Raw genomic sequence first — 12885 nt, forward strand, 5'->3', positions numbered from 1 at the left:
TGATCGCTAAATCTACTAAATTTACTGTATGATGTGAGTCTCATCCACTCATTCTCCTCTTCAGATGATGTGCTACAATTCAGCACATGGAACGATTTAGACACCAAGACCGATCAAAGTGATTACGGATCTTGTTAAACCTGCATAATTACTGTCATAGTGACAGCTAAAGGATAAGATGATGAGAAATCCTATGAAAACACCACAACTAATAATGAATTGATCCCACTAACAAATATTAGCTGTGTAGCCAAAGACTGATGTCTATTATTGCTCTGTCCAAAACCTATTAAAAATACATCAATGAGCCATGCTGTTGCACTGGGTGACATGTTCCTTCATTATGATCAACATGGGCACTGTAGTTTAGTTCAGGCAGTCCCACATACACAGCCTTACTGCCATAAGCTCTCATTAGCACAGCAAATGTGTATTAATCCACAGCTGAAAATAGTTCCTAACAAAAACACTATTTACTCCTGTTTGAGTGGAGTTTACTAAGAAACTACAGTGCCCCGCTGATAAAGGAAGTTATTTAGCATTTTTCAAAAATGAAAGTAACGAAGAATAACGATCCACCTTCCATCTCCATGTAGTGATGATGTAACCTCATATATTGAGAAATATAGAAATTCTATATTGAGAAATATTTGAGTGACTTTGGCAACATTTGGTAAATTTATTACATTTTGTGGCGTAAGATAATCTACTGATGCACCTGAGGCTGGGTGTGAATTTAAAATAAGAAATTATATATATTTACATGTGTTTGTGGAATCATTTGGCTTTAATTTTTTAATATTTTTTTCTTTTTAAAAATTATTACAGTTTATCCACTAATTGAACTAAATGTATTAATTACTATTGTCATCAATATTATTATTTTTTAATATTATTGTGGGTGGGTGATGGAGATGGTGAACATGGGAAGGCTTTGATGGGTGGCAGACACTGTGTGTAATTTTTCAAACCTCCTGACATAATCCTGTTTATTGTCTTTTCTTTTTATTAAAGATAATGTGTCATGGTAGTGTAAGCACATCCCAGTATGATATCAGGTGCGTAGGCAAAAAAACATGAAAGTACATCTTTGTGATCAGGTTTCTGTTCTTCACTATGAACAAATGGGTTTAGGGCTGAATACCCCAGACAGGCTGGGAAAGTCGACAAGTATAAAGAGACAGACTAACACATTGTTGGTTTTGGTCTTTTTATGGGATTTGTTGACAGTAACAAAAACACAGAATATCCCCAGCCTTATCCCTTTTCATTTTCCTTCTTGTGTGGATCACGGCAGATTTTTTTGTACAAATTATGAATGAGCAGCCAGACATCTGCGAACAAGAAAAAAATTCACATTTATTTGATATCAAACAGGAGTTGAATTAAATATCAGCTGATGATGGGCTCTTACAAAAGAAATAAAAGGAACCTAATCAGTGCTGCAACAACTTTTCACACTTTCCAACCATGTTCTTTTTTTATCTTTTATCTTTTACTCTGAATAGTTCAGTTAATAAATTAATTAGTGTCAAAGGATGAAACATGTCCGCAAAAACTGCAATATCGCATTGACACGAACATAAGTCTTTAAACCTGACAATTTCTTTCAAGTAAAATAAATTACACGAGTATCCAATTCACTCCAAATCTGTGCATGGCCCGGTGTTAACAAATATACTACTGGCAAAAACTCATCATTCATGAAAGCAAAAGCACTTCACAAGCAGAGACGTGAGCATATGGATTGATATCTCTCGAAACATTTTTTTTTTCATATTCAAACATACTACAACGAGTCAAGTGTGAGAGGAAAAAGCACATTTCCACCATTTTGATTAACCTTGTCTGAAGAATCTTATTAACATTGAAAGGGCTTAACTACTGAATGGTTGCCGTTTCTTTTTTTTTTTTCAATTTTTTTTATTTATTTACTTTTTACACTAGTGGTACAGCAAAATATATTTTCTTTAGCTGTTACTTTGACAACAGTTAAATGTGCAATAGAGAAAATATAAGGCCTGAGTCTGAATTAGTGGTTTCTTAACTTTACAGTCCTGACCGTGTAGTGGAGCCACACTAGTTCTAGTTCTGTACTTCATGACTAAAAAGACCCTGGTTCTGCAAAGTCCCCCAGCAAACTGTCAGGAGTTTCAAAGTTCTTTGCTTGGAGTATATTTTTTTTATCACTTATTCTTCAACTCTTCCTTCAGTACAACAGCAATGCCAGACTTATCTCTGACACAGTGGCCCGTGTGTTATTCTCTGCACCTCTTTAGTCCAACAGCAGAGCTTTCACAGTCCCCATTTGTCTGGCCTCGGATAGACGTGTTTTGTGTGTTAATGAGATCTGTGTGCAAAAGTCATTTATTCATTCCTTTTCCCACCCAACAACACTTCACTTCCTGTTCTAACAGGAAGGGCATGTGGAATGCAGAGCCAGACTCGCCAGCTCGCTTGACATCAACCGAAAGCACCCATCTGTTAAAACCTGTGCAAACAAAGCCGGCCGGCTCAGAGGCTAGTAATGAGCTGCATTTGTCCGTCGCTGGGGGCCTCTCCTTCCTGTGCACAGCCTTCATTGCTGGGTGGGATGATGCACCCGTCGCTGGTGCCTCGGTTTATGTGGTAGTAGGACAGAGGCTGCGGCGCATCGCCGAGCTCGGGCATGCTTTTATGATATGCGTCCTCGCTCTCGCTTCGAGGTGAGGGGGAGAGCTCCTCCTCCTCTTCGGGGGGGTACGGTGAAGCTGAGGGCGAGGGTGAGTCTCTCAAGTTTGGCATGCTGGTGTAAAGGGAGTCTCTATTATTGTTGGGTGAATGGGAGCCCATGTCCTCCACTGCAGTAACAGTCTCAGAGCCATGGCCACCCTGCCCCTCCAGGTGCCTGGGGGCCTTCTGGGCACTGTAGAGCAGAGAGTGAGTCCTCTGGGGCAGGAGAGGGGCCTCCAGCGCCTCCTTGTGGTGGGGGTGCAGAAGCAGCTCCAGGGTGGCGTGGCCTCCTCTTCCACTTCCTCTCTGGGGGGATGAGGCCTCGGGGTGATCCACCACGATGGCGTCATCCTCGCTGCCACTCCCACCCCCACCTCGGTCCACTGTCACCCTGGTCTGGGGAGGCAAGGCTCTGTCCCTCTCCCTCTGGGCGTCGCGACCTTTGGGGGCCCCGCGGGGCCTTAGGTTGTTGTGGACAATCTCAGATATAATCATCTTCTCAAAGGCAGCATCGTCCAGGTTGAGTCCCCCCAAGTCACCTGGGGCTCGAGCGCCCACAGCCTCATAGTCATCGTCTCGCAGGGAGTAGCTGTTGTTGAAATTGCCATTGAGAGGGAGGGTGTCCATGGCGCTGATGTCCCTGCTGTTGCTCAGAGAGTGCTGTCCTGCAAGAAAAGGCAAAAGGAACAGGTGAGATATAATTTTCCTCCTTTTTTTAGAACAAAAAAGTCTCCCATACACCATTCACATATACTTGATACTGCTCAGGACACTTGTGCTCTTTGATCTCTGGGTTAATTTTAACATTATACAAATACGTAAAAGTTTTAAAATTCAAAGGAGAACCCAATTAGCTCTGCACCATGTTCATACTCATTATGTCTGAATATCATTATAGCCAATCTAAGAGATTATCCTGAACAATATTGGAGAAATGAGAAAAAAAAAAGATGACAAGCGTAAAAAATATAATACAGCAACACGCTATAAAGTAGCCAAGTAACACCATAGCAGCATACAAAAAGCAACAGACGGGATGAGAGTAAAATGAATAAATAAATACAAGCTGATGAGGAAGTGGTGTGACATTAACAATGAATAAAACATTCCACCTGTTAAAAGAAAGCAAGACAAAAGAGTAATGTCAAACACAGATGGCCAGCCACCTCTCTGCACTGGGGCCCCACAAGCACAGCAACAACCCCCACACCACGACAGACAGGCACGGTGCAATGACTCACTTTGCCACCACTCACATCAAGTGTGTCTGCTCAGGCTATCTGGCCTAAGAACAGCTGATGTGCAAAAAAGTAAAACAGATGCTTTCTTTCAATTGCAGCAGAAACAACAAAATCACTGAAATAAGACAAAAGTGGAAGCTCGTAACATCCAGCCTGGATTCAGTCGATCCAACTCGGATTGTGTCCTTGCAATTAACTATAATTTAGAGCATGCAATGCTTTGCTCAAATTGTTGTAGGTGGATGGAGAATGACAGCGAAATTATGTGTTAAACAGTTTGAAAGAGCTAAAGGACAAATCAAGGACAACTGAATCCTGGACTCAGCAGGTGAAAGGGTTCAGCAGCAAGCACAGTCTTTTTAAGAAGTCTACAATAAAAGAAGGAACATTTCCTGATGAAATTATTTCACTCCCTTTTCTGAATGACACATGTATTTTCTTTCTTTTTGAAGTGTACATCTATCAATTTTATGTGAACAAAACACACATACACACACATGGGAGAGTACTTAAATTTTGTGCAGCCCTTTGACTAAGCTCTAGTAGCAGGATGAAAGTGAAGAGGACTATTTTGATTTTGATATGAGGATTTTATTTACTGGGTACAATGTGAGCCTGTAAGTGAAAGGCTGACATTTTGTATGTGAGGGGACGTTGTCACAGGCAGTCTTTGGAGGAAACTGTAGTCTTAGGTTTCAAACGAACGTGTCAGAAAACGGATGATAGTTGAAATCTCAACTCTAAAAACAACACCGGCATTTCTAAAAAGAGTGAGAGGAGAGCAGGAAGCAAAAGGGTAAAAAGAGGGGAGTAGAACGATTATTAGAGACTTCTACGAATAGACCCCGCTCCGAATTTGCATTTGTTTATGTGCAGGCAGTGATTTTATTGCAGACAGGTATTGTCTTCTGGGGGAAATGATGTGGACAGAATTCAACTGGACACCGCGACAGCTGCGCTCTGGGAACCGATCCAGGAGAGGTTCATCCAAGATGTTGCTTACCGATTTTACTGCATCAGATGAACATCTGCAGAGTATTACTTAGTATTAATACACGTATAACAGGAGACACGCTCATCCTTTTGCAGGAGCTAAATGTAATGACTATAGCAGGCAAAATTTGAAAAAGCTTATGTAAACTTGACAGTCTCTCAGCGCATCTTTCATACTTGGTTGGTGATCTTCACACCAGGTTTTGACATTTGTGTGTTATACTGTTGCCTGCTCTCCTCAAACTAGTTTCCATATGTTCAATCTTTGGGTTTTTTCCTGTTTGTCACTGCTGCTGTTAAATAAGGCTATAAGTATGGGTAAAATTTCCTCTGAGGGTGCAGTCAGTTGCTCTTGTGTTTGAACACGACAGTGGTTTGCCTCCGGGGGGAGAAGAAGCGTTTCTACAGGTAAAGGAGATGTTTACGCTGATCACCACTTTTTATCTGTCTCCAGCGCTCCAATGTTAACATGCAATTATTCTACAATGATTAAGCAGGTAAACATTTTAGGGTAATGAAACACAAGCTGTCTGCACACACGTAGAATTCTGCGTCTGAGCTACTCGACTGCTGCTGAGCTCACAAAAAAAAAAAAAAAAAAAAACGTGGTTCACAAAATGTCTTTGATTTTCTCTGCAGACATTGTTTGGTCCCAACCCTGCTTCATTATCTGCAAGGGTGAAGTGCTCTCATTGTGCTGTAAGCAAGCTTGCAGCAGAAAACAAGACTGTAATGACTGCAGCGGGTTAAAGCTATATGTTACAACATATGCTTTCCTCACACACTTTCCATACTGCTGTTTTTGTATATTCCCTTTTATCATCAAATGCCTGAGAATATCTAAGGGCTATGACTCTGCCCGCATTGCGTCATGTGCTTCTGTTTTTTTTTTTTTTCTTTGATTGGGTTTCTTTTGCTCTGCCAGTGAGGAACTAGGTCACCATAAACACTGACATGATTTAAAAAAAAACTTGGTCTAATTTGAAGTGATCTCAATAAAATGTAAAGATTTCAACATGTTATCATCCATAAACATAGGGGTAACGGTATAAAGGATCAGGACCAACGTGCAAAGCTCATATTCAACACAGAGGAATTCCCATATGACTACTCAGTAGACGAAATAAGATAGCATTGTCGTCTATGAGTTTATCTCCTTCAGTGATTACAAAGGAGGAACTTGAGTAGATAAGAAGAACTACTGGAAATACAGAGAAGGAGGAAAAGAAGAACAAATGATAAACCTGGAGTAATTATTCTAATTTTAACACATGCTGTGTCAGAGCCACATCCATTTTCTTGTTTTCAGTAAATCTAACACACTTAAAGGGTTAGTTTGACATTTTGGGAAATTCGCTCATTCATTTTTTGATGGAGAGTTAGATTAAAAGATTAATACCACTCTTAAATTTGTACATTTTTAATACAAAGCTACCAGTAGCAGCCTGTAAGCTTAGCTTAGCATAAAGACTGGAGACAGGGGGAAACAGCTGGTTCTGTCAAATGGTAACAAAACCAACCCACCAGCACCTCTTTAAGTCCAACTGAAATTAAAGTAAAGCATTCATATCTCTCTGCTCTGTAAATAATATGTTCCTCAGAAACCAAAAAGGGGGAATTTTTAAATTTTAATTCTTTAATTTCATGATGGTGCCCCGTAGTTTTACATCATTTCGATTAAATTCTGTTCATCAGCTTACATAGCTGGATTCCTTATTTTGATACAGCATATCAAATCTTGAATAAAGAGATATCGTGGTGTTTGATCATAGGCAGAGCAGACGGTCACACTGAGCCTGATAGCATCCTGCTACACAACGCAAGAGCCACGGACTCTAAACAACAACCCACATCAGCTTTCCTGCTAGAGTCTTCTTCTTATTTTACTAACATACAAACATGAACACACGTCTTATCCTAGCTTGTTGAACGAGTCACCAAATAAATATTCATCAGGGTAAAACCACTAACGTCAGTTAGCCAGCTAGATAGCCTTAATAGCCCTAATTAGCTGCTCAGCTGCAGCACATAAAACAGCATGTTAACATACCAGAAATGGCGTTTATATGTCGTTTTTACACTTTGGTTTAAATACAGATTAAACAAATGAGATAGAATGTGTTGATTAAGTGAGATTTAGGGCTGCTGGAAGGCGGATTTTGTTACCTTTGCACAGAGCCAGACTATATGTTTCCTCTTGTTTTAAGTCTTTATGCTAAGCTAAGCTAACCGTCTGCTGGCTGTAGCTTTCTTTTGGCCAGACAAATCAGTCTTCCCATCTTACTTTACCCCAAAAAGTCAATAAGCATATTTCCCAAAATGTCAAACTGTTGCTTTAATACAAATACAAATCTATGTAAGAATAAATGCGGAAGGTAGTTGTGCACCTGGAGAGTGAAAGGCCGGTGGAGAGGGGGTGTTGCACACCACTGTTTCTGCCAGCAGGTTGTTATAAGGGTTAGTGTCGTGGGTTCGAAGGAGAGGGTTAGTTAGGAGGTAGTTGCCAGTCATCCCTGGAATAACAGGAAGAGAGAGAGAGAGAGAGAGAGAGAGAGAGGGAGAGAATTCAGAAGGGACAGAGAGGAAAAAACAGTCGAGGAAAAAGAGCATGAGGTACTTCATGGTCTGTGGTGCGCTGGGTAGCTGTCAACATAAACAAACACTGACATTCCCTGTCCAAAGTCTGACACCGCAAAAGATTTATGACCTGTGATCGGTCTGTCTTCTATTATGGACAGAACAACCATAGAAACGCTGGTCAAAGCAAGACATTATCCAAACAGTCAGCTAATGTAGCTGACAAACAATATTATCACGACAAGTGTTGACCAGAGCATAGCAACACAATCAGCTGCAGTGTTTATGTGAAACAAATTCATCTAAACAAACTCATCCAGTCGAGACACTAGACAAAACATGTCTAAGTGGCCTGCCATGAATAATACAGTATCCTTATCATCCACAGCATGCTTGTGTAAATCCTCAAGAATGTAATAACTATTCTCAGTCATTTAGATTGATGGCTGAGAAACACTGCACTAGCATGTGTGTGTGTGTGTTTTTTTTTAATCTAAACTAATTCACAACTTCAGCCAAATTTGCATTGGCACAGTCTGGAGCCTAAGCTTCATGATGCCAAGATCTATCCCAAAACCTGCTCTGACCTCAGTCTGACTTTGCTTATCCCCCCACCTTCATCCTGACAGTTACTCTGAAGTGAAGATGAGGCTGCACAACCAGGCTCTCAAGACAGGATTTGAACTCAAGCCCTCATCAGTAAAATTTTATGCCGAACTAAATATCATACCTCTTTTCTGTCCCTATTCCTCTCCTTTTAGATGATCCCAATGAGCAGGAAAGCGTAGGAAAATGCTGTGAACTTTGATACACAAGCTTCATTTAACGCTATTTTTGATTGCTTAACACTAAGAGAGAAAAAAAAAAAAAAAAATCGGGTTTCATCTTCCTCTTTTCCGGACTGCCACAGAGCCATGTAGGCTGTATCCATTGAAGTGTTTATTGTGAATTCCAAGCTCCATCACAAAGAGAATAGCATATGTGTCTTGTCTGGTGGTGGAAGCAACGCTCGCTTACCCTGGTTGAGTGTGGAGGTGCTGTTTATGTCTCCTGAGATGAAGGAGGACTCAGACTGCTTCCTCACAGTGTCGTTCCACATCCGCCTGATGCGACTCTGGATAGAGAGAAAAGGAGCCATTGATCAGGACTCAACATGGTTCCGCTGTTAGTGAAGGCTTTTGGCCCTGAGGATTGAGCGGCTACGTGGGTTTGCAATTCAAACCTACACTTGTAAACATGATTTAACTCATTCACTGCTTGATAATTGGTAGAGACAAAGCCTGCAAGTGCTATTGATCCTACCGATACCAAAAATGGATACTCTAACAATCTCAGCTTGTAATTTGAGAGATTGGCCCTAAGAGGTTCATTTTTCTCTTGAGCAGAAGCCACCACCAAATTCCCAGAAGAGCTGCTAAGATAGATGAAAGAAAGTCACCAGAGAAGAGTTTCTAAGAGGTCTGCATGTCCATTTCAACGCTATTTTCTTATCTGTGTTTAAGTTCTCTTGGTTTCTTTCTTTTCAAATAAGGTCTACCTCCCAGTCATTATAAGAAGCACAAAAAAGGCACATTCACTCATAGTGAGCTTGTAGCTACATTGTAACAAATTCCAGACCTAAAAAAAGGCACTCGTATCCCTTGATTTACAACCTTGGCCAACTATCAGCTTGATAACTAAGCTTAACACTACAATGTGAAACCTAAAATGTGATATAAGTACCATATTGAATTTTCTCTCTCAATGCCCAAACTGATATGGACACTTCGCTTTACAATGGTATCATTCAAGGTAAAGACAGACAAGAATTGAGAGTTATGCTTTTAAGAATACCATTCACTACCAAATCTTTCTTTAAGTCTAAGACTGCCCTTGATTTTTGTTATTGTCAAAACCAACAATGTGTTATATCTGTGAAGATTCTCAGTCGTCCAGGTCATGGTTATCCAAGGAGGGTTGAATCGAGAGCAACTGGACTTGGTTTCCTTTCGTGAAACGATAACAATAACAGTGTGTTAGTGGCTATGTCAGTGCTCTTACATACCCTCTCTATGGCACATCCCAAGCCCATTCATTCCTATTAAAGACATAAATCTTTAAAAACTGGTCACAACAGTGCACTGTAGCACTGTAGTTTTTTATGAAATATTACTCCAACAAGAGTAAATTGAGCATTTGTTGGGACTATTGTCAGCAGTGGATTTGGTGTGTTAGCAAGCAATTATGCACCAAGACAATGTATGTGGATTGACTCAAAATATACAACTGTGCTCATGTTTGTTCTAATGAAGGAACACGTCACCCAGTGTGGTGCATTGATGTGTTTTTAATAGTTTATTTTTTTTACAACAACGGAAGTCTGTGGCAGAAATGAATAAACTATGTCAGGCTTTGGTTACACAGACAATACTTGTTAGTAGAATCATTTCATTATTGTTGTTGTTCTTTTCATGGGATTTGTTGACAATAACAAAAAACAGAATATCACTAGAAGTAAAAAGTAAAAGAAAAACTTCTTAAGATAGATTCTCGAACATTTTTTTAGAAGCTTGTATTTCTGATATGTCCATAAAATATAAAAACAAAAGCTATGAACAAAATAAAATTAATCAAACGTTTTCACACGTTTTTCTAAATCCTAAACCCTGATATCTGATTCTTGGTGTTGTTCATGTACCTGTGTAGCAGATGAGTAGCGGGCCGTGGATCGGGACGTGGCTGTCTTGGCTGAACTGTGGGAGCCCTCAGGTGGAAGTGCGCCGCAGCACTGGGACTGACGGAAACATTTGCTGTACTCTTTGCGGACCTGCAGAGGAACAAAAGATCAGGACAGATTGAGCACACAGACAGTGACACAATCCCCCCCCCCCGCCATCTTTATCAAATGCCATCCAGCTGACAACAGTTTAAATGCCATATCTCTAAGGAGAGATAATTAATACTGTGATAACATGTTGAAATATTGTAAAGAGGAAGCACTTTGACGTGCGTGTTGCTAAAAGTAAGAATTTTAATACCATGCCTTTCATAAATTCAAATTTGAAAATGTTGCAATATTATTAACAAGATTTAATATTAAATATAAGTAAACAGTGAGAAAAATGGCAATTACAGTTTTCTAGAGCCCAGGGTGATGTTTTCAAACTGCATATTTTGTCTAACCAACATCAAATCTTCACATTTGAGAAGGTGGAACCAGTATGTGTTTGGCATTTTTGCTTAATAAATGACTGAAACTATTAATCAAATTTTTGTAGATCAATTTTCTTTTGATTGACTGAGCAATCATTTCAGCATTATATGAAAGTCATGCAGAACAAAACATACCTTTTTCTGGAGGAGGCAATGGAAGATGAAGATGAACATCCCTTGCAGAGTGTTGAAGATAGTGAAGAGGTAAGCCATCACGATGGAGGATTCGTTGAGGAAGAACAAGCCAAAGGACCATGTCAGCCCCAAAAGACAAAGTAGGGCAAACGCTCCCAACACCCACGACCTGTGAAGGAGAAAGAAGCAATATTAACTAGTGAAACAGCAAAACCGCAGTGGATTTCATCTTTGTTTGTGACGTTTTCACTTCTTCTGGGCAGCAGTTTGTTAAAAAAAAAAAAAAGCAAAAAACCTCATTTCCTTTTTTGCTTTTGGACAAGTTGCACTAACAGCAGGGTGGCATATAAATCCTGATGCAAAGTTTTGGAATAAACGTGCATTTGGTATTTGACACTGAATCAAAAAATATTCCCTTGGAGTTGGCTAAAGATACTGCAAACACAGCAAGTTTTTCCTTGGTGGCTTCCAGGAAAGCCTAGAGGAAATAAGATAACTTAACAGTCAGTTTCAATGACGATGGCTGGTCATTATTGATACACAAGAGAGAACTGAGCCACCCCGAGAGAGATACGGTGAGCCTGGAGAAGAGAGAGGAAATAGGACAGCAGCATGTCACGGGGAGATCCATATACAGGAGGAGAAAAACAAGAAATGGTGTTAAGAGCGATGGCTGATTCCATTTGCTGCCCAGTTTTGTACAAGGATACAATTTTGTGTCTGAAAAATCCCACCGCAAGCAAGCAATTATTTCACTTTTTAACAAGTTACCACATTTGACACAGAAACTAAAATACACATTGGATTTGAGGTAGACCCTAATTAATGACAGTTAATGAGTTTTGACTACTTAAGATAAAGTGTGAAATCCAGCATGTAGAAACTCAGGCTTCTGTGTGCTAAAAACATTCAGATTATAAACCTGAAAGCCAATTTGTTGCTTTTTTTGGTTTAGAGAGAAATCTGAGTGGCTGCCCAAAAATCAAACACCCACGTAAGATATGTTGGCCTCCCCTCAAACATATTGTTGAACAAGAATCCAGGCACAGAAATGGTCAGGGACTTGTCTTTTTATCGAGCAATGCAGCCCACTGGAAGCGGAAAGATGGGGGCCCCTTTTTCCGTTTTTGTCATCCTTAAATCTACAAGGCATGTGGTTGAATCTGTCCTCTAAGGAAAGCCTGTGAACGTTGCCAGCACAGGAGCAAAAAGATACCAAAGGTCAGGAATGTAGTTATGAAGAAATAAAAAAAAAAGGCAATATAACCCTGCGTAGTGCAAATACTGAAATCATAAAATGGACTAAAAAGGCACCACCTACGGACAAAAATAAAATCTGTTAGGGAAAAATACTGGTCTGGTCGGGTTTAAGAGAAGACAAAATCAAATAAATGTATAAGTCAAATGCACCTTTGAAATTTCAGGAGGGAGGCAAAAGCGGTAATGGTGCATATTATTTTCCTTTTCGCACACAAGCGATCCCCACACTCAACACACACACACACGCACATTCAGCCTCAGACCAGGCAACCACAGTGCGGCCACCTAATCTCCCAGAGTGACACCCCTCACCTGATACCCCCCAGCCTGGACGAGTCCGGTTTCATGGAGGTGGAATGCTTCACCATCTTGTACATCGTCACCACCAGGAAGATGACATTGACCTGTCAAAACAGACGTATCAGGGGGTTAACGGACTGCACTCAGGATGGCATCCGGTTCCTGTTGCTAACACTCGTAGTTGTGTTTCACATTGACTTATGGCAGCTTTAGAATATTGCTTAATCTATAGTGGTTTTTAGCTCTACAGCGAGCGCCAACACCAGCATACCTTTACCGAGAGGAATATGAAAATTTAATGCCTCAGTGCGGATCATAAAGTACACTGACTTCCAAGAGAAAAAATAACAGTGAGAGGTTAACGCTTTGGTCTACTTCACACAGCTCTGGCCTTCAACATAAGCTGCACTCAAAGTTTCTCTTCCCTCTCTCCTTGTTGACATTATACTCAATCCCAGGCCTTGAGCAAACACAC

The 12885-nt window shown here is 40.4% G+C and overlaps 1 protein-coding gene across 2 annotated transcripts in view; it reads right to left on the reverse strand.

Annotated features, from left to right (window-relative positions):
* Positions 1-1339: 1339 nt before the first annotated feature.
* Positions 1340-12885, reverse strand: part of LOC121908560 (adhesion G protein-coupled receptor L2-like) — an 87751-nt gene continuing 76205 nt past the window's right edge. Inside the window, exons 16-21 of one of the 2 annotated variants that reach the window (XM_042428680.1) lie at positions 12423-12514; positions 10851-11019; positions 10201-10329; positions 8541-8637; positions 7334-7459; positions 1340-3377 (exon numbers count right to left, since the gene is read on the reverse strand). In XM_042428680.1, coding sequence (XP_042284614.1) covers positions 2515-3377; positions 7334-7459; positions 8541-8637; positions 10201-10329; positions 10851-11019; positions 12423-12514 — 1476 coding nt within the window. In that variant the 3' untranslated portion in view covers positions 1340-2514. The remainder of the gene's footprint in view (positions 3378-7333; positions 7460-8540; positions 8638-10200; positions 10330-10850; positions 11020-12422; positions 12515-12885) is intronic. The other variant, XM_042428681.1, reaches the window with a different exon arrangement.

The sequence above is a fragment of the Thunnus maccoyii genome, chromosome 12 (genome assembly GCF_910596095.1).
Source record: "Thunnus maccoyii chromosome 12, fThuMac1.1, whole genome shotgun sequence".
Taxonomy (NCBI): Eukaryota; Metazoa; Chordata; class Actinopteri; order Scombriformes; family Scombridae; genus Thunnus; species Thunnus maccoyii.